The sequence below is a fragment of the Alexandromys fortis genome, unplaced genomic scaffold (genome assembly GCF_014885135.2).
Source record: "Alexandromys fortis isolate MF-2015 unplaced genomic scaffold, M_Fortis_MF-2015_v1.1 scaffold_17, whole genome shotgun sequence".
Taxonomy (NCBI): domain Eukaryota; kingdom Metazoa; phylum Chordata; class Mammalia; order Rodentia; family Cricetidae; genus Alexandromys; species Alexandromys fortis.
The window spans coordinates 14968770-14991240 of record NW_026067896.1 but is presented as its reverse complement, the minus strand read 5'-3'; the positions used below and the strand labels follow the sequence as shown (position 1 = coordinate 14991240).

At 42.8% G+C, this 22471-nt stretch overlaps 1 protein-coding gene across 8 annotated transcripts in view; it reads right to left on the bottom strand.

Annotated features, from left to right (window-relative positions):
• Positions 1-22471, bottom strand: part of Arhgap26 (Rho GTPase activating protein 26) — a 1368274-nt gene that overhangs the window by 120893 nt on the left and 1224910 nt on the right. For all 8 annotated transcript variants that reach the window (XM_050161399.1, XM_050161408.1, XM_050161390.1 and 5 more), the window contains 3 exons: positions 18371-18458; positions 16156-16214; positions 14623-14728 (listed from right to left, as the gene is read on the bottom strand). In XM_050161399.1, coding sequence (XP_050017356.1) covers positions 14623-14728; positions 16156-16214; positions 18371-18458 — 253 coding nt within the window. The remainder of the gene's footprint in view (positions 1-14622; positions 14729-16155; positions 16215-18370; positions 18459-22471) is intronic.

Genomic DNA, 22471 nt, shown 5'->3' with positions numbered 1-22471 from the left:
GAGAGGGAGAGGGAGAGGGAGAGAGGTCTGAATTAAAAGGAAAAGGCAGGATAAAGTTATGCTGAATTCGAACTAAGAAGTAAGAGGATGCATTTCCCATGTCCTATTTATGTGGCCAGCAGAGTACCTGCTGGAGATATGCAAAGAAGCAAGATCCAATCACCATGTCAGAAAGGACAGCAATAATTTGGCTAGAATAAAACTGATAATAATCAAACACAGAAATGAGCCCTGGATTTTAGTGCTATTTTTAAGTGGTAATATACCTTCCCAAGGAAGGTGAATATTGACAATGGCTCAGATCACTAATAATGTAAACTAATCATATTTTAAAAACAATGTATCATCAAAGGGAAAAAAGAAAAAAATAAGACTTTAGCTCTTGCTTCCCCAAAGACATCAAGGCTGTTGTCATATTTTGAATCTACTCTGCTAAGACTCATAGTAACTGCATCTTATTGGTATGTCCAATAAAATGTGCACCCCACATTGAAGGCCTTTTCTATAAGGAATATGATAAAATACTTAGTTGCTAATGTCCAAATATGGTAAGTAACTTTTCACCTACATCTTTATGCTTAAGAACTTGTAAAGCATCCTGTACCTTGCCTGAGGAATACCTGTCCTGTATCTGGCTTCCAGCAGCGTTTTTAAGCATCCCCCCCTCTTGATAGGCTCAACTTATGCTGACAACTTTCCACTTCCCCGAAGGCCCTTGCCTGCTAGCCCCCTATTCTATCACCAAATCTGAGCAACGCTACCACCTCTATCCATCCCCCCTGTGTAGTCTTTAGTCTTGGAACCTTCTCTAGAACATACACCACCAACTCCATCTACCTGAATGATCAAGAACTGTCTTTCTCCAGGAGGGGTCACGAGACCAAGACTAGAAAGCACCCCCACATGCCTGCCTTCCAACCCAACCTCATTCTGCCACTCATCTTCAATAAGGATCCTAGACTCATATTGCCAACTCATCCAGTGCCCTATGCCTGAGGAAAATTTCTGAGTGCCTCCCCCAAGACTTCTGAAGATCAGCAGTGAGACTCTTCTAGCTCTACAGAAGGTAGGATCTTGGGCTTAGAAACTTCACTAGAGTAGACACAGAACTACTTCTGAAACTCCATTTGAACATCAACACCAAATTGTGCAAAGACTGAACCCTAAGCCCCATACAGTTGTCATGACCTTACGAATTGGGTTAACAGGAAACAGCTTCAACCAAGAGCTCCTATACGCTCTGTTCTTGGGTTGTTTTAGTTGTTTTGTGTTTTAGGGACTTGACGTTTTCTTTGACTGAGAGATCCAATTCCTCTACCTTATCTTCCATACTTGATATTCTTTCTTTCTCCTTGATCAAGTCTCTCGGTGATGATTTTCTCTGAATTTGTTTGAAAGTTTTATATCAGTTTTGGCCTTTCTTCAGAAATTTTCTCTTTATTAAAATCTACTTTCATTTAATGAAATGTTTCTATTATTTAAAGTCAGCTGTTTGAATTTTCAATATGTTCATTCTCAAAATGTGTAAAATGTTGACCCTCTAACAGAACAATAGTTGTTATGCACATATGCGCATTTGAAATGTTAAAGGAATGCTTGCTAAAATGACAACCCTTATTCTAGGTAATAATTATAACAATTCCAATGTTACAATTAAAAGTAACATCAGGAAAGACACAGCTTTAGCCCCCACTGTTCCTTCTCCAATGTGTGGTCTTTGCTTCTTGTCTTCTCAAGTAGAGTTGGGCTCCCGACCTGAGCTCTTGCACCATGTATGTCACACCTAGGCCCTGGCATCCAGTGCTGTGGTACAGTTTATCTTTGAACAGACCCTGGTTCCTCTCTGAGCCGAGTTCTTGTTCTCTAATAGAGAGGTCCCATGCTAATCGTTGAGGACCTGTGTAGGATGGTATGCCTGGCAGAAGTTAGTCAACCAGTCAACCATAGAGCTGATAAAGACGTCAGCCCTTCTGAGTAGGTCCTAGAAACAAGGCATCTGATGAAATAAGAATATACAGCACAGGTTTTCTTCTACAGGGTTGGCTGGGAAAGAGTTTTGTCTTTGCAGGCTGTTATGCCTTCTATTGCAACATTCTAACCTATCACTGCAGCCTAACGGATGTTATTGACAATATGGAAGCAAATGAGTCAGGCTGTGTTCTGGTAAAACTTTATAAACTTTAAAATTTTAATTCCAGTAAATTCTCATGTATCATAAAACATTGTTTTCCTTTAGTTTCTTAAATTATAGTAAAATGAAGAAAACTATTCTTTAGCAGCAGGGGTTCGAATTCTACCCTAGCAGATCTGACAGAAGTAGATGGGGGGAAAGCACAGGGCTAATAAATCAGGACAGATGGAGAAGAATGAGGAGCCTAGGACAGAGGAAAAGCAAGTTGGCCTCATAGGAGTGTGCTTTCGTGTTAGTTTACTCTAATTTAAAACTAATTATACAAAGCTCTTATTTAATTGATGTCTAAAGAAGTCAGAAAAACAAACTGCCATTGTTAACGGACATGGCAATCTTAATTTAGATAAATAAAGCAGGCAAACAGAATGCAAAACTTCCTAAATGACAAGGTCTTGCCATTTCTGGGGCTTCTAACCTCAGCCCTCACCCGGGCAGAGGTGCCAGCAAGCAGAAGTGCAGACAAAGGACAGGGGACGAGGTAGACAAAAGGGATTCTGTCTGAGAATAACCAGAGATTGACTGTCCCATCCCGGTTCCTGTTCCACCCAGTCCCACTACATGAAGTTATAGATGCCTCTTAAGTTAAAAGGGGCTCAGAGGCAGAGCCTGCTCCTCTCATTAAAATAATTATAACTGTTTAAATAGCACACATGGTTATTATATAAAAATTCTGAAATAAAGAAGTCAAGAGTAGAAAGCCCAAGTTAGAATGCCATGGCTACTTTGTACACTATTTTCAGTATACAGTGTGTGTGAGTGTGTGTGTGTGCTACATGTAAGTACATTTTTTTAAGTTCTTAAAAAAAATCCTTCTAAATCTATTGTTGAAGAAACTTAAAAGGTTGGTAAACTAGCTCAAAACTGGGCATTAAACAAGTTTACAAAGAAAAGGAAGAGAAACTCAGTCAGGCCAAATTATTCCTTATTATCACCCAATAGAAATAAACACTTAGCAACTTGCCTTGTCCTCAGAAAATGCTACAATAGACTAATACACGCAGAAGTGAATCAGAAGGCCAAGTGTTCCTTTCAGTGTAGCCCCGGGCCATGTCTCCTTCATCAGAGATTATCTTTATCATCAGTAACACTGAAGAACATGGCTGTCAGTGGGCTGGCAAGTCCCAGAGAATACACAAACGGGAGGCAGCCATTTAACAACATAGAGTATACAATAGAAACCTCACTTATTAAAAGCAAAATCTACTTGGAAATTTTAGCTTTCTTTTTAAAAAGCAGCTTTATCGTCAAGTTAGGAATTTAGTTTTGTATTGCATTGCCACCTGAAGGGAGCACCTGCAGGGCAAGATGGCATCACACATCTGCATAAGACTTACCTTCAATTTCTGCCCAATCAGATCAGACTTAATCACTAGTAAAAGCCATTTCTGATGTACTATTCATATCAAGAAACCCAACAAACTGACGTTATACAGAGGTAGTTATGCTTTTGCCATTGTTCTCTGGTGAGGACTGGAGAGAGGCAATGACTTTGTAAATCAGGAATAATTTGGGTAAAAAGCTTGTAAATGAGTGGTATGCAAAGTTGTTTATGTGACAGCTCTCTTTAGAAGGAAAATGTATGTCTTAAAGTAGCAAAATGGTAATTTAGAGGATGAGAGAACCTGACCAGGCATCTAGATGGGAAGACACAGAAGGCCCCAATCCTAGTGACAATTAAGTGTGTACAGTTCTGAGGGACTGGTGAACCAAGCCAGAATTTTCATTCTATTAAATATCAAATGCTCTCGGTCCAGGGTGTGCCCAAAGATAAGGAGAGAAGGGAGGCTAGACCCTTGTGAAGTGCCAGCTAATGTCAAATCAGAATCATTCATTCTGAGGAACTATGTCATATGCGAAGGTATTAGAATAAGAAAAACGTTGTATTGTATTTTTTATTATGATGGTGTTATCTTCACATAATGACTCATGCTCCAGTTGCTCAGATGCCCCAAACAGGTAGCATTTGTGCCAGGCCCTTAAGTTTCTAATGTAAAGTAGAGATTCTTTATGGCAAAGAATAGAATTTCAGTCAACACTGAGCTCCTGAATAACCGACACTTTTTACTTACTAAGCATCCTTTGAGGATGGCAAGTACAGTATCATTTTGTGTGTGTGGGGGGGGGGTTTCCAATTGGGAGACTTTGCTCATAACATATGCCAGCTGAATACCCTACTGTGGTATTACCTGAGAATGGCTATGGAAACTCTGTGCTAGATACGCTGACTTGTAGTAGAACCACAAGAAAACAGATGTGGTTGGAGCTGAGACTTTGCAAAGTCAGTTCTCCAACAGGTGATGTCTGATACTTTCCCTGAATACATATTTAGTCTTTCTTTCATTTATTCATTCAATGAATAATCACCAAGCGCCTACTTTTACAGACAAAGCATTGTCTAGGTGCCAGGGATAGAACAGTGATGGTCAGGTGGGCACTGTCAATTCACAGAGCTCATCGTTCAGGAGAAGATGACAACAGCAAACAACCAAGTAAGTGACATATAAAGTTTATTTGATGGCAACACATGCTGGGGGGGGGTTAAGAAATGGAAGTGGGTGGGGAATGCTGGGACAGAAGGATGCAATTCTCTGACCAACTGAGGAAGGTATCTTAGAGAAGAAGGCACAAGTATGGGGAGACATCCCCAAAGACTAAAGGGCTACATCCTGGACACAGCAAGCAAGATAGAGAAACAGAAGTTAGGGGGAGCAGGAGAGTGTAGTGTCCTAGAAGCTTCTGGAAAAAAAAATTCTTTCAAGGCAGAAAGAGTAAGAAAGAAAGGAAGTCTGAAGCTGACTCAGCAACAAGAAGTCACGGGCAACACTTTATAAGACATTCCCTAACGTACTGGGTAGAAAGCCTGTTAGAAACTGAGTTCAAGAAAAACCAACAGAAAGATGGTACTTGTGAATAGTGAGCACAGACGACTATTCAAGAAGCTCTAAGACTGTAGGAAAACAGGATGCTATCTAAGAAGGCATGGGTTGGGGAGGTTCTTTTCAGTTGTTTGCTTATCTTTTAAGGAGCTGAGGAAATTACATGCATATGTGTTAATGTGAAAGACTAGAGGGTAGGAGGAGGAAATTGGAGGGCTGAATGAATGAATGAGGTCCGAAGTGATGGGCTCTATAGCCACAGGATGTGCGTGACAGACTGCCTGTAGGTGGGAACACGGGATGGCTGGCACAAACACACGCACAGGCGTTGATCTGGTGGCGGAAGTCTGAGGAAGTTCTGAGTGAATCTACGTTTTCTGTCAAATAAGAAGTAAAATCTGGGATAACCGTCTAGAAGAGCTGAGGAAAATGTAAAGACGGATGCAAGATAGCAGGAGGAACCACAAGTCGGCTTTGCAATACCTGATTGGCTCTGCTTTCAAGTATGTTCCTGCCCCAGAAACCTCCTGATAAACTTCCTTTTTTACACATAGTTTAAATTACTCCAAGCTAGATTTTGTTGCTTATAACTGGACAAATCAACATGCCATCCCTACTTTGAAGCCTAGGATGTTCTATTTTCTCACTGAAGGCCTGATTTTAACAAACTTGGACCTAATCATGTTCGCCTTCAAGTGTACAGGAAGACCTTATAGTACACCAGCAAGACCAAACATTTTGGGTTACTTTCCCAGCCATTGAGTAGGATGAGGTTAAAAACAAAATAAAACACAAAACACAAAAACCAGACTAATATTTATATTACAGAATGGGAAATAAGATCAGAATGCTGAGCTGCTCAAAGAAAAATGTCCCTGTACAAAGCAACAAAGCAGAGGACTGGCAGGGTAGTTCACAATATGTTACCCTTTCTTCCAACCTTGTGTGAGTTAAACTGTGAAAAGGACAGAGTGTCTCCTAAGGGAAAATGAAGCCACATGGATGCAGTCTTCCTTGTGTGGACATTCAAGATGCATATGTAAGACCATATTGGTGATAATCTGGGCAGCAAGGAGCATGCACTTCACAGAAGACTGCCCTGTTTAATACAGGAATGTATCTGAGAGAACAGAAGGAAAGTCAGTCTCCCACAAACAGCACCATTTCAAATATCACAGAGATGGGTGGAAGTTTCCAGATCATGCAGACTAAGATGAGATGCCGTGATATAATGTGTCCCCCTTCAGGAAATTAAGAATTATTAAGCTGAAGTAAACACAGCTGCTTCTGAGATGAAATCAGCCTTGTGACACCAAGAAGCAGGAGAGTGGGGAGGGGAAGGGGGAGCAAGAGCCACCCTGCCACGGAAATCGGTTCTGCTAGGCTTGCTCCAATGAGCAGGTGTTTGGCTCCCTGGCAATGAATCATGGAGGTCCTGAGTCTTCACAGAGAAGTGTGAGGTTTGCTGTAGGGTGAGACCTGAAACCAGATATAACAGCTCTTTCTCCCAGCTGGCCCTGGGCTAGCTCATCTTTGCTTAGGGATGGTAAGATGCTCAGCCCTCTGGGCACACAAAGAACCAAGAGAAAAAAAGAAGAGTTTAAAAAAAAAAAAGTACAGATGCATACAGAAATCTTTCGAGCAGGCAAGGACCTTATATGCTGTGTTCAGCATCTAGCCCCAAAGGCTTTGCTTGCCAACCACACAACTATGAAGAAAGCTCCATCCACTCAACAATAGCTGGTTTGGGTTTAGCTGATCCAGAAACTGTCCCCTCATCTCTTCACTTCTCAGGCTGCAGGAGCTGGCATCTGCAGAAGATGCTTTGCATGCTCTACATTCCTCTAGGAGCTTCATGTGCATTTGATTTCATTCTAACAACTCTAGGACAGCAGATGCTATTTTCATCTCTCCTTGGTCTTCCCATTAAGAAGAAACTCTTTGTCCCCTGTTCTGCCAATACCTTAAACAGGTATAAGAGACACCAGACATTTCCATACCACAAACATCAGACAGGAGCAAAGAGACCAGCTACCCCAGGATGTGACCAACACCCAGCTTTCTCAAGCCCCCCCCAAAAAAACAACACCCACAAATAAGCAGGAAGCAGTCTTAAGAATCTATCGCCCCAATTCCTTTAACATGTTGTACCTAACCTCCCGCCTTTTTATTATAAAAAAAAAAAAAGATGGGAATGTAATGGTCTATCCTGTCCCTTTAAGAGACAAGCCCTGCCTACTCCCTCCCCTGTCCACTGAGGCAAGCTCATCTTCTGCTTCCAATCTGAGCCCCTTCCCTTTCCATCTCTCTCACAAAGAGGTAGCTGCTGCCATGGCTCCTCTCCTCTCCCCGCTTCCTCTCCCTCTCTCTCTTTCTTTCCTAGTCCCCCTTCTTGCTCCCTCTTCCCTTTCCTTCCATAACCCACTAAATAAATGTCCAACCTCACTCTGCATGGCGTGCTTATCCATCTTGATCTCTCACCCACATGCAGCTCCCTGCTGTGGCCCGCCATGGTCTTATACCTGCTGCCTACTGCCTCCACTCAAAGACCTGCAGCGTTTCTGCCACTGCGCCCCTAGGGGAATAGTGCCATTATATTTTTACCATTACAGTTCTTATACAGAATGAAGCAGAGACAGTAGTGTTACCACACAGGTTCTACCACCAACATCTGTCCAAGTTCTTGGACCTATTTTAAATGAGTTTATACAGTAACTGCATCTTGGGAATCAACCCCCCTCACACACACACATACACACACCATGTACCACCTCCCACTGGCACCAGGCTTCCCCTCTGAAATGCATGAGCCTGGTTCTAGTGCTATGTGTATGCTGACATCATCTCAGCTTGTCCTTCTCTGTGTTGGTCATTAGAGGTTATAAAGGTCTGGGACTATGATCAGGAAGTTATAAGTTATCAGGCTTCAGTTACACAACATTATTTGGAGGCCATACGGAATTCATCAATGCATTGCTGGCTGGCTGCAAGATGTGTCAGAGAAGCTGATTACTAATTTAAATGCTTATGATACAATGAAATGCCATGTGGAGTTGGGGGTATATCATAGTGGTAAACCACTTGCCTAGCATATATGAAGCCCTAGCTTCCATCCCTAATACCATCATATATTCATTCATACACAGACAGAGGTTGTGGGGAGCAACTGATTCCTGCAAGGCTATAGAAGAGACTAGATCCAAATCAGGCAGTCTGGCTCCTGTAAGTTCTCCCTTAATCACTGTGCTCTCAGTGCCTACACATAAAGTGCAAATCCTACAAGTATGTCTTCCTTACCATGTATGAATCACAACTACTTGAAAAATTGGTGAAAACCAGCCAGTGTAAAAAGAGTATCTTCTGTGGTGGGATGTAGCTCAGTTTGCACCATGCTTGCCTAGCATGCACAGAGCCCTGGTTCTGATCAGCAGTAACATGTAAACCCATGGTTTTGAGAACCATTAGTCTTAAGACAAACAAACGGAGCAGAACAACTTCTCCCTGCCTTATGAGCATGGAAACCACTGGAAGCAGTATCTCCTGGTTCTTGCAGAGGCCTCTGACCTATCAAAAATAGCTGGTCATTCAAGAGGAAAAAATGTAAGAGACAGTCAGGTCAACAGTTCTCCTAGCCCACTTCTACTTGTTTCCCTGGTCACCAAATTCTATCTTTGGAGATTAGTGGATTGGTAGTAAACCCAAACACGTGCACTATGATCAGGCAGGGAGGAGGCATAAGAACTGGACCAGGCACAAGAGACAATGGGCTCTAGGGAGCTATAGAAAACTGGAGAGGCACACTCTGGCAGACAGTGTGGCTTCTCCCCAGTTCTAGCCAACTGCTAACACAGACACTGGAATTTTTCTAGTAAAATTACCCCCTATAAAAGTGTCAGAAACCCGTTTAGATTTTTAAATCACCAATGTGTGTCAGTACCACCGATGAGAACACATGTGGTTACTCTAGCCAGAGACCGGTTTGCAACCTCTAGGTAAGAAAGGGAGTCAAACTGGCCACCCCTGGGAAGCCTCTGATCTAACAGAAATAAAAGAGACGTTCAGCAAACTGTGCCATGGGCAGAAAGCAGTACATAAAAAGGGAGAGAGAGAAGACAACAGGAGCTTAGGAAAGTGAGTGACGCTTGAAGCAGGAAGGAATCGTAGGCTGAAGCATGTGGTCTGTGCTGAAGCTAGGAGGAGGGTATTTGGGCAGGCAGAGGCTATGGAGCAGCCACTCCAGAGAGAAGGAAATGACTGAGAAAAGGGAAAGGTGAACCAGGAGAGATGTCTGAGAAATGACCACGAGACTAGTCATGTTTCAGCTCCACCAGTATCCCTCAGTGTCTGCCGACAATGCATTCCATAATAGAGACATAGGGCCATTATAAGAGACAGAGCTGCAAAGTCCAAAGGGGCTGAAGACTGCTGAGGGTTTCATCATCAAGGCTTATGAAGTTTTGGGTTTGGTTTGGTTTTTGTTTGTTTTGTTTTGTTTTTTGAGACTGGGTTTCTCTATGTAACAGTCCTGGTACCTGGAATTAGCTCTGTAGACCAGGCTACTCTCTAACTCACAGAGCTCCATCTGTCTCTGCCTCCCGAGTGCTGGAACTAAAGGTGTGCACCACCACTGCCCGCTGCTTCTAAAGTTTTCATTATTTTTGCTTTTGTTTTTTTTAAAACAGAGCAAACTGAAACATACTGTTCTCCAAGTTCTCTAGCTGCAAGGCCTACAGTCCGTGGACTGGAAGGGACTCAGCCACTGCAACCAGGGAGAAGGTTTTACTAGCAGCCCAGGAAAGACTGACAGCTTGGGGAGTTAGTGCTAGAAATAGAAAGAAGTACATGGATTCAAGAAATAGAGAGTGGTCCAGTCAAAACTAGTCAGGCCGGGCAGTGGAGGACAAGTGTGAGGACAACGAGGGACCAGCAGTCACGACACAGCTCCATGGGAGATCAAGCCACAACCACCAGTGACCGAGCAGCTACGCAGTTCCATGCTGGCAGCAGTAAGGAGTCTGATGACTACTAGAAAGAACATGGGTTTGGGCAATGGGATACATGGCTGATGGAAAGGCAGCCTGAGAAGTCATAGGAGCATCCATCTCAGACAGTGATGGTATCAGAGACATTAACTGCAGTGAATGTGATTACAAATTCTCATTGCTACTTAATTTGGTGGCAAAAAAAAGAGTACTACCATTTCTCATGCTTTTAATTAAAACTTCATTTTGAATTTTGTCTTTGAAGCTTGGGATGGAGAAAGTATAGTAGAGTTATGTATGTGATATATGCCAGTGTCGTTCATTAGTGCCCACCCCCTTCTATTCTGATCCCTTAAGAATTCCATGGAATGGTATTTAACCATTAGGTCCTACTCTTTCGGGAGCCAAGGCCTACCTTGTCTTGTATTCACGAGCATGCCTGCATGAACTCAACCCACTGTTTCTAGATCCTAAAAGAAATATACTTTCTTCTTAAAAAAAAAAAGTACTTCTTCAAAGTACTTAGGCTTCAATCATAGGATTGAGAATAAAAAATTGTAAGCCACCAGATCCTTAAGACTTCTGTCAAAAAGGAAGTCTTTCTTATTTCTAAGCCAAACATCCCCCCATTATTCTCTCATGATCCCCATAACTGTTACACTGTTAGCCTTTTTAAAGTCACAACATGCAGATGATCAAAATACACATCAAATGGAGTGATGAAAATAGCCAGGAATGGGAGGGCATAAACACAGAATCAATTCTGCCTTCTCTATTACTTCTTTACCCCCAAATCTCATAATTCGGTATATACAAGCCCAAACTGCAGAAATTGGCCCTGGCTGAGTCAGCACAGCACTAGCAAACTTAACATCTGCTGAATGATGCTCCGCTAGGGGTACTTGGAACGGACACTATACACAGCCTACGGGAGGCTCCAAGCTACCTACGAGCTCTGCTTTCATTCTAGTGTCTGCGCCTCCCACAGCAGCTCAGGTAAATTCTCTGTGATAACCTAATCATGATGATTCCCTCTTCCTTGCTGATAATTGCTTTGTACCAACACACACACACACACACACACACACACACACACACACACACACAACCTGTGATGGTAAATCCTGGAGAACATCTTGGGAAGCATCATCATGACTCCTGAAGAGGCTCAAGAAGAGACAAGTTTTCTTCTGTTCCTGAGAAGCACTGATGTGCAGGGACACAATGTAACATCTTATGACCCTGAGAGGAGGCTGGCTGAACAGGAAATAACCAGTGTCCTTCAGAAGTCACAAATTAACCAGCTCTCAGGATTGACATTTTGTGATGACATAACAGGTTCCTTGCTAAGCCATTTTGAATTAGGTTTTTCTCTTTATTGAAGCCCAAAGCACCCTAAGCAATACAGTACCACCCGTGAGCAGCAAGATGAGGTTCTGTCTTTGTGTACCTAGCAACACAGAGGTAATTGCATCAATAGAAGAGAGTAAGAGTCACTTCCTAGTGTTTGGGGGGAAACCAGCTGTGAAAGGTTATTATTAACAGTGACCCTTGATGCACACAGAGTGCTCTGAAACCCTCCCACAGAGCACAGACAGTTTAATAAAGTTAAGGATGAGCCACTGTGGATGATATGTGTGGGGCGTGCAACACACTTGGAGTCATCGAATGTGTAAACATCAGGAAACCACCATGAAGCTGGCCCGTATTACTCACCCATTGCGCTTCTATTCCATAACTATAAGACCGGGAGTTTTCTTTCTTGTTTCTGTTAGAAGGTATCCCTGCCCCTTAGGCCTACCTGGTGAAGCCACAGAAACAGAAACACACACCAGAAAACTGAGGCCTAAAGAGGCAGAACTGCAGAGATCCAAAGGGCTTGATCTTCATCAGAATGAAATTGCATTGTGTTTTACTTTAAAGTAAATTCATGTGCTTAGAGCTCAATTTAATGCAAAATCTTGAGAAATCAAAACAAGATTTTTAAAAGACCAATTTAATAATGACAATAACAGTGTATTTGATGTGTTAATTTTCTTGCTCCATCTTTAATAAGCTTCACATTTCCAACTCCCATTCCTCTTTAATACTTTCTCTCTCTCTTCAAAAATGTTTATTTATAGCTGAGCAGTGATGGTGCACACCTTTAATCCCATTTAATCCCAGCACTTGGGAGGCAGAGGCAGGGGGATCTCTATGAGTTCAAGGACAGCCTGGTCTACAAAGTGAGTTCCAGCACAGGCTCCAAAGCTACACAGAGAAACTCTGTCTTGAAAACAAACAAAAAAAACCCAACAAAACAACAACAAAAGGTCAGCAACAACAACAAAAAGTTTATATATGGCCCCTCCTGCAGGTGAGTGACTCTCAAAGGTCTATGTGTGCATTAACTCTCTGGGAAACCACCCAGAAATGCAGCAGCTGCCAGGAGAGGCACAGCATGGCCCAGAGATGCCAGTGTGAATAAGCACTCTGGGTGGTTCCAGCCACACTTGCAGGCAAGTGACTCCAGACTTCATTCTAGATCCCAAGACACAAATAGAAAAACATCTAATTACCATAGTAGATTTAAGCTGGATCAACACAAACATGTGCTCCATTGCCTGTAATTTTGCTGTTCCCTCTGCGGTCTGGATCAAACCCAACTTTTCTGTGACTTGGGATACATTTTAGTAATAATTTTGTTTTAGAGGTCAAGGGTTTTATCTTTTCCTTCTAAGCCCCACCCCAACCCCCCAATGCATTTTTCTTGAGATTTAATCTATAATTTCTATAAATTTTATAGAAATATAAAACTTTATAAAATATATAAAAAAAATACACAATACATAATGTCTAACTTTCAGCCAGAGGCTGAGCTAAGCAGGCAAACAGTAGGTAAGAAGAGAAGACTGGCTTTTCTAGCAGTCGGCCACGAAACCAAAACTTAGGAAGGAAACTGACCATTAAGCAAGTGGCCAGGAACAATAGTTGAGGCCAGTCCTAGGCGAAGTCTGAGCCTGAGAACACTGGAATTAAACAAAGCTCATGCCACGAGCTCAGTTCCCCTCACAGCTGGGCTCTAAAATAAGGAGAGCAGGGTAAGCCAGAGCACTGTTCAGGTAGTATCTGAGACCTCCTTAGCTCGAAAGAAACTCCTGAAACTGTCATCAAAAAACACAAAAGGCTCCAGACATGCAATGAAATAAACAACCCCAGAAAAACAAACAAATAACAACAAAAATAAACAAACAAAAACTTCGGTATAAATCAGTTAAAAGGCAAGAAGTCTAGACCACTGAAACTTGTATATTCTATCTAGTTGTAGACATCTTAAGTTGGAAAGAGGATGGGTTGTTTTTATTATTTTAATTGTTTTCTTCTTTAAATAGTCTTAGCAATCCTCGGGGCAAATTTCAGTATGGGTTCTGATGGGTCACCATTAACTCTTGACCTAATTAAGCTCATTCAAGTCACACAGATTTTGGCTAGGTTCCAACCCTTCTCTCTTCCAGTTGCTCCCAGCCTGAAGACGCAGGGGCCGTCACCCACTCACAAGCACCCTTTATATACTCAGCTGAGTGTCCAACTGCAGCCTCCCTTCTCAGTGTCTGCCTGGGGGATGCAAAGCTCTGTTTGTAACTATAGAAGCCAGCTTTTTAGGTGCCTGACTGGGACATATGGACGAGCAACAAATCTCAGAGCACCAGGAGCTGTTTTCTGAACCAGGCTTCCACTTCTTTACACAAATGCCATCAGGGTTCTTCCAACATTCTGGGGGCATTCTCCCTGCAAACTCCCACGTTTTCAACCATGCTTCCTAATTATTTCTGAATATGCAGTTCTGATAGGGCATCCCAAAAAGAAGAAAAAAAAATTAATAATGGAAAATTCCTTGACTCTGTCCACTTGTTTCTCACCAGCACTCAGAACATCCTCGGTTCTTTATAAGAGCCTTTTAAACCTTTATGGTAGGCAACATACGTGCCGCCACCAAGAAAGGTAACACCAAGTGCTTGACAGGTGTATGAAAACTAACCACTAACCGTAACAGTCTCCTACAGATGAGGATCAGCTTACCTGAAGGACACGTGTAAAGGCATGAGTAAAACACTCCAGGGCAGATTTGAAACACATCAGTTCAGTGAGTTTGCGGCTTCATGGTTTAAGCAAACACTACGCATTCACCCATCATCACCACTACCTGCTTCAAACCCAGATTCTGTGACCACACAACACTCTCTTCCTCAGTCATCAAAAGAACATCTAGAGCCCCAAACTCCACGGGACCTGACATAATGGTTGATCTACTCTGGACTGCCCTTGATCACCACAAGAGCAAAATCCCCTGCAACCTCTGGTGACCTACACTGCGACCCTCTGAAGGCTCCATGGCAAAGGCCACCTGGCGCCAACTGTGTTCTCTGCAGTTACCGCAGGACATGCTTCTTTCCTGAGCCTCCAGTCTACCTGATGCAACAGCAGGAGGGAGAGCCACAATGACATCACTGTGAATGACCTCACTATGAATGACCTCACTGTGAAGGTGAGAACTCTCCGGGGTGGGGAAGGAGCAAGGAGGAGAGGAACCTACTTCGCCAGGTGGTTCATGAGCAGCTGCAGCATCTGCCGGTTCTTCTCCGGGAGCCGGTGAACGAGGCTGTGGATCTCAGAGACTCGGGTCTCTTGGTTTTCCAGCTCTGGGAGGGAAGGAAGGGGGTAATGTTTTATGGGAGTCACAGTTGAGTGGCAAGACAAGACCAAGGGAAACTAAAGCCTCAGCCCTAACACAGGGAAGATGTTCTCGAGGATTTACAAGTCTGCCTTGTGTGCGTGCCTAGGACCAGCATGGCTTCCTCGGACAGGCCTAGCGATGTGCTTTCTGTATCAGAGTTCATCCAAACACTGACTGTGATGAAATGGAGCTGGTCAACTGCACACCCAGGGAGGGAACAAACACGGGAGCAGCTGGCTCCCTAGAGGGCCAACTTCATTTCAAGGAAAGAAGGAACGTTACGCACTTGTGAAGTGGTAAACAGATCTTATGTGAACATTACAAAGGTCTCAAATTTCAAAATAACGTATCCAGATGCATCAAAGAAACCACCCCTGTGCCTAAGTTATGTGCCACACACCAGCCTAATGGAAAGAAAGCAGTGACAGGTAAAATTCTCAGATCTTTCTGTCATTCCATAACCTGTAACACAGCTTGACACCTTTAGATTAAACTTGGGGAAGTGGCTTCGTTTCTCTGGGAAATAGATTGCTAATACTCATCATACCTATTTATAGAGCTGATGTGAGGTTTAATTAGAGAATGGCTGCTATGGGGTTGGAATCTCTCCCGAGGAAGAATTCACATAAACACCATCTTCACTCACCCATGCCTTTCCCTTCCTTGGTGAAGAGGACAAGCTCAAGTATATAAGGCTATCAGAACATTAGGTACTTACAAAAGTAGGCCAGTAGTGTTACCAAGGTAAACAAACCCTAAAGGCTAAAAGGAACCAGGGAGACGCACAAGCTATGGGCATCGTAATACCAAGATCAGTCCTGCCAGGTTTAAATCTGATAGAGAATCTAACTGCCCCACGTAGACAGATTCCAGTATACTTAGGGTAGCTTGAACCTAATCCCTATGTATTTTAATACCAGTAATATGAACTAGGGGCCTCAAATGATAGAATCAAAGAATGATCAGACTGTAAATGGAAGACATGGTGGAAAAAGGACGGTAACGTTACATAAATGGTGTCATACTCAGGGAAATATTTCCAACTCTCACCTTAGGAAATGTGCAATGTCTGGTTCATTATGTATAATGTTACTTTAAGGATGGAAAAAACCCCAAGGAGTTACAACTTCAATAATCAAAACTGCTTTTCTGTCTCCTCTCTCCCTCCTCCTATTCCCTCTTGCACTAGAAAGTCAAAGCCTAAGTGAAGCCCCTAGCAGCCTTGACTCCATTTCATTTTTATTTTGATACAGAATTTCAAGCTTGTATGCAGACATTTTGCATGTAGAATGTGGCAGGCTAGACAGTATTTATTTTGGGATTCTGAATGTTCCTCGAAATAGAAAAATCTATTCTTTTTCTCCTTGAAACTTCAACCAAAAAAATGCTTACTTGCCGCTTTGATGAAACTTCTTTGAAACTGGTACATCATGAGTGGTCCTGGAAGCATTCTAGAATAAAAATACAGAGACACGGACAAATCATTTCCACAGTAAGATGACCACTCTTGGTAAGCAGCACCCTGAATACTTGCAAACAGCACAGCCCAGTTCTAACACGCAGGGCGTGGAGTAACAACAGCAATTGATGTAGCTACACTGTCTGAAAGCATGCGGCATTTCACCCGAAATTCTCAGTTTAACATTTCCTTCACCTCTTCCTCACCACCAGCATTTTGTTATGGTGTGGGAAGTCGTTCTGTATATGTGTTGCTTTTATTGCCAAATGAATAAAGAAGCTGCTTTTGGCCAATGGCTTAGCAGAAAAGAACTAGGCAGAGAAAACTAAACTGAATGCTGGGAGAAAGAAGGCAGAGTAAGAGAGAAGCCATGTAGCCGCCAAAGGAGAAAGACACAAACTGCCAGTTGGAACCTTGCCGGTAGTCCATGAGCCTCATGGGTGAATTATAAAATAATGGAAATGGGTTAAATTAAAATGTAAGAGTTAGCCAGAAATATGCTTAAATTATTGGCCAAACAGTATTGCAAATAATATAGTTTATGTGTGATTATTTCTGGAATCTGGGCGGCAGGGAAATCATCAAGCAGGCCCCTACAACATTGTTATATCACCTAGGCTGAATTAGAACTCATTATCTTTCTTCTACCTCCCAGATGCTAGTGTTATAGGTGTTGGTGCCACTCCTCCCCTCTCTCTTTTTGAAAAGGATAGCTACAGCTATGCATCGGCCACACAGCGGCAGGAGCAGATGCAGAAGTCCAGCACAAACCCAAAGGTCTCCTTTCAGTCAGGAGTCATCCACGAGCAAGAGTGCATTAGGACATGTCTGAGAGACAAGCAACCAGCTACGTATCTGCGTCAGCTGGCCTTAGACTTTCATTTCCCCAGAAGCTTGCTGTTGAAATCAGTATTTCCTGAAATACCATAAAAATTTTGTGTATGTCTTTTGCTTCCAAGAGGAGTATTACTTCAAAGTACCGAAGGGATACAGGGCACTGGATCAACTGTGTGTGAACATGATTACTAATGAGCTTTTTCTAATAATTCAAATAATGATCAGGGCAGAAGAGATGGCTTGTGGTTAAGAGCACTGCCTGTTCTTCCAAAGATCCTGTGTTCAATTCCCAGCAACCACATGGTGGCTCACAACCATCTGTAATGAGACCTCAAATAATAATCAAACACCCTTCATCATTTGTGGCTCAAACTTCATTCATCAAGCTTCCCAAGCTCACCTCTTAGTTACCCCTTGTACTGACTCTTACACTCAGTGCCCCCAAATAAAGCCTGCCTTACCAACTCCTTTTCTTTGGCCGCCTTTGTTGCTGAACCACATATATCTTTATAGAGTCAGTATAGAGGCCTACCCAACCCATGATTCCAGTTCTCCTGTTTAAGACTACAACCCATCTTCCTGTGTAACTACAGAATTAGCAGTGTTCCTACTGAGTGCAAGTTTCAGGTGTGTGAATGTGTGTGTGTGTGTGTACGTGAGTACATGCGCAAGAGGGGAGGGAGACACAGAGACAGAATGACTGAGATGTAGGCAGTGAGCCAATAGTACAAATGAGGGATAGAGGGGAACAGTGATAGTGTATACAATAGTATATAATGGTACAAGGTAATATTTTCTTTCTCTCTCCCTCCCCTCCCCTCCCCTTTGATTCAGTTAACCACACCAGCAGAGACCAAACAGGAGTCTCCAAATGGCCATTTTCTCCATATCTACCTTCTCATTTTAAAGAACCAATATAAGCACTATATTCTGTGTAAAACACAGAACAGTGGCAATAAGCTGGGTGTGTGATCCAGTCTGTTTAAAGAAGTGACATAGGAGTTTTTGCTTTCTTAGTGGTAATTCAGGGAAGGCCATAGTTTAGGGCATGTCTGAGGCTAATCATCTTAACACATCTCATTAAGAGAAGAGCTTTCTAAATCACTCATGGCACCGCTGCACAGTGTCAGCCCATCAACCCTGGGCAATTTATGATTGGCCTGACTGGCCGAACTTAATGCTCCCACACAGAAGCTGTTTCCACAGCTTAGCCACCCACTCAGAAGCTCCCTGAAGGCTGCAAATAAAACTGCTTTCTTCCTGACAACATGCTAGCTAAGTGGCTTGCTGCTCACGAGCAGAAGTCCCCACCTCAGGTAGGTCTTGAGAGCACTAGTGACCGTCTTTATCTCCCACTCCGCACAGATATCAGTGTCTGTCTCAGACGCTGCTTTGGGATCTAAAATGAAGAAAAGGCAATGAACAAGACAAAGCATAAAATACATTAACAGCAAATGTTCATACATGAAACATGAAAGCCCTCAACCAAAATACGAAAATTAAAGTTAAAGAGACATTTATTTTGTCTATTGCATCAGAGAAATGTTTAAAAATCCTAATATTGATCATTAGAAGAATATGGTGGAGGTGAAGGCATTACTCAGCATGCAGATTGCTAGAGACAGCTGATGTCAGTTCATACATAGCCATCCTGAATGGTACACAGACAGGTGAGACTAAAAGGGAGAGGTCAGGGAGATGAGCAGCTTCATGGGTACCACTGTCATGGGCAAGATGGGCCAGGACACATACAAACGGGCCAGAGAGGCAGTAGGGCCTTTAGGAGTGTGGAGGCAAAGCCTGTCCTTCCTCAAGACCGAGACTTGTTCCGCAATTCCAGCTCACATCCTCATTCCCATATGCACAGTGCCTCAGTTTCCACTGTGACTTTCTCTTTTATCACTCCTTCTTGAGTGGGAAGTGAAAACTGGACAGACAGCTCAAAGGTACAACCCACAGTATTGAAAACAGATTCAGGGATGTTGTGGAACCTGCCTCACCCCACTCTCCTCACCACAAAGTGACTTCTCTAGGAGACAAGCTACTGTTTGATGTGCTTGCTGGTGAAAGGTTATTTAAGTGCCAAGTGCCAACATGCAGACCTTCAGAGAAGGTGTCAAAACCAAGTCACAAAAGAGAGACTGTGCAGTGTGGAAGACAGGTTCAGCACTTGAACCTAGGCAAAACTTTTTAATTAAACAAGTCAGCACACTCCACCCCTTATCTCTTGGAGAAGTCCTTAAGTTCAAAGTGGCTGGAAGGGCTTGGATCTTGGGCCATTCCTGAGCTAGTCACAAGGACACCAGAGAAGCAGTGTGCCTTTAGTTGTTTGTCCCGAGTTCATGTGCCCCACTTTTGGAAAGAGTAATAAAAAGTCACACCATGGTTTATATCTGGTTTTCCAGTCTGCTATTTAAATGGCATGTCAGGTAAACAGAGACTGAAAGTGGACTACCTCTTTCTCAATAGTTCCCAAGACTGATGTCCAAACAAGAGCTTCTGCCTACGGGGCTAAGTGCATGTCCACTGGGACAGGAGATGAGTCACCAGACACACTTTTCCGTTTGCTAAGAAAGAGCCCACGTTGGTTCTGGTGGAACCAGGTCAAATGCTCAAGAATGCTCAAGAATTTAACCTGTAATTCCCAAGAGAGAACACAACTCTAGCTGTTCCCTACTGCGCAGGGTGTTCCTCTGACACAGATTTACAAAGTAGAGAAGGACATTTGCCACTCCTGAAGGCAAGATGCTTGTGTGATGTTCACACATGACCATGGGCAATATGATTTTCTTTAAGCATGACAGAAACAAGGAAGGACCATTTTCATAGACTGACAAATCCCACACAGTTCTACTATAGCAAATGTCCTGATCTCTGAGACTTCAATTCTTTTCCTTCTCTGTCATCTGAAGCTTCCTGTTTTCCTCCTGCAGACAGACAGACACCAGACTGCAGAAGCCTGTGCATCCAGTCACTGTGCTTAGCATGATCTTCCTCCCCTCTGTGCCCAAAGCGCCTTAGCACTGTGACACTTCTTGGTTTTTGGGGTCAAGACAAATGTTACTGTACATTTTTCTGAGGAACAATGCAACTTGTACCCCAGCAAAGGGTCCGCAAAACGACAGCAGCAGCAGTTGGAAGGTCTGAGAGTCGTGAACTGTTCCATGAACCACATTTAGCAAACTAATCATTAGCTTCCACTTTTCCGGGCTCTGTAACCATAGGAGTATTGCATAACATTACAGGGAGGAGAGTCAAATTACAGTCCTGCTGAAAAGTTTTTTATAGCACTGATGAGGCGAAGTTCATAACGTGAATGTGTCCATTTTAATCCATTTAATATCCAAACTAAATTGAATACAACCACCCAAGTTACCCCATATTCAGAAAGAGTGGCCTGATGCTACACCTTCCTGAGGCTCTTTTTGCTTAATGGACGTTTCCTGGTGGCATTCAAACATCTCTGGCATCACCTTCAAAGTCTGCAGAACTCTGAGCATTTCTCCCCACGCTGCTCCTCAACCGAGGCAGAGCTTAAGGGAGACAAGACACACGGAGAGAGCAGCACAGTGCTGAAGAGGGCACGTGGTTGACGAGCAGGGACCAGGTCTGCTCTTTCACCCACTACCATATGAATTCAGAAAATCAGGGACACAGACAGAGCGGAAGCAGTGTTTCTAACGGGAAGCTGTCCTAGGTCACACCGAACCAGATTCTGAAAACCACCTGGTACACTAACAGTGAAAGGAACTCAATGAAGGTTTGGGAGAGGAATTAATGGTTAAGGTACTTGATATACAAGCATAGGGACTTGAGTTCATATCTCTGATACCTATATAAAAATGTACGCAAGAAGGCATGAGGCTGGAATGTGCTGGAAAGCAGAAATAGGAGTCCACTGACCAGGCAGCCTAGTGGAATCCGTGGAACCAGTGACTCGCAGGTTCAGAAGAGAGGCCCTGTCTCAAAAATAAGATGTAAAGTGATAGATGAAGAAACCCAACTTGAACTGCTCGCCTATGTCCACACATGCAAGGGCATATACTCAAACACACATGCAGATACTCACATGCAGCACACATATACACCCACAACAACAAAAAGAAAAACTTGGAAACATACACATACATTAAACAATAAATCTTTTCTACGGTACAGGCATATCTTATCACTTTTTGTACGGGGTCAACTCTCCCAGTCTATGTATATATAAATATATAAATATGTGGACATGCTTCTTTTCAGAAAATAAATGATCTTTTTCACACAAGGCAGGCCCAGGGTTTGATCCTCAGCTCCACAAAACAGAACTGGAAGCACATGACACACGTCACTTTTGCAGTGCGGCTTCCATTTGACAATTTCCTACAACTATCCCACATCCACACGTGAATACATGAACTTCCTAGAGCTTCACTTTCCATATACACCACTCTGGACTGAAAGCCTTCTTTTAAAGGAAACTATGGTTGTCCCCTTGTCACTAAGATGAACACAAACATAAACTAACAATTCCTAAAAGTGGACTTTCTGGGTCAAAAAATGCATGTCTTAGTGTCTGAACACATCACTCGAGCCCCATCTTCAGAGGTTTTAGCTTGAGTTACGACTTCTCATACCTCATAACAACATGAAGTTAAGCTTCAGTCTTCATCAAGCAAAGACATTTTTCTTTTCATTTTAAGTTATATCATTCTCTTTTTAAATTTTTTTATTGATTTCATTGTGCTATACATTTTTCTCTGCTCCTCTCCCTTCCTCTTTCCTCCCCTTCTATCCTCTTCCATGGTTCCCATTCTCCCAATTTACTCATGAGATAGTGTCTTTTTCTACATCCCATGTAGATTAGATCCATGCATGTCTCTCTTAGGGTACTTTTTATTGTCTCGGTTTTCTGGGATTATAAATTGTAGGCTGGTTTTCTCTGCTGTATGTCTAAAAGCCACTTAAGAGTGAGTACATATGGTATTTGTTTTTCTGTGTCTGGGTTACCTCAATCAATATGATGTTTTCTAGATCCATCCATTTACCCACAAGTTTCAAGATGTCATTATTTTTTTCTGTCGTCTAATATACTTCGTTGTGTAAACGTAACACACTTTCCTCATCCATTCTTCGGTCGAGGGGCATTTACGTTGTTTCCAGGTTCTGGCTATGACAAACAATGCTGTTATGAACATAGGTGAATACATGTCCTTGTGGTATGATTGGGCATCCTTTGGATATATACTCAAAAGTAGTATTGCTGGGTCTTGAGGAAGGTTGTTTCCTAAGTTTCTGAGAAATCCTCATACTGATATCCAAAGGGGTTGTACCAGTTTGCACTCCCACAAGCAATGCAGGAGTGTTCCCTTTACCCCACATCCTCTCCAGCATAAGTTGTCATCAGTGTTTTTGATCTGGGCCATTCTT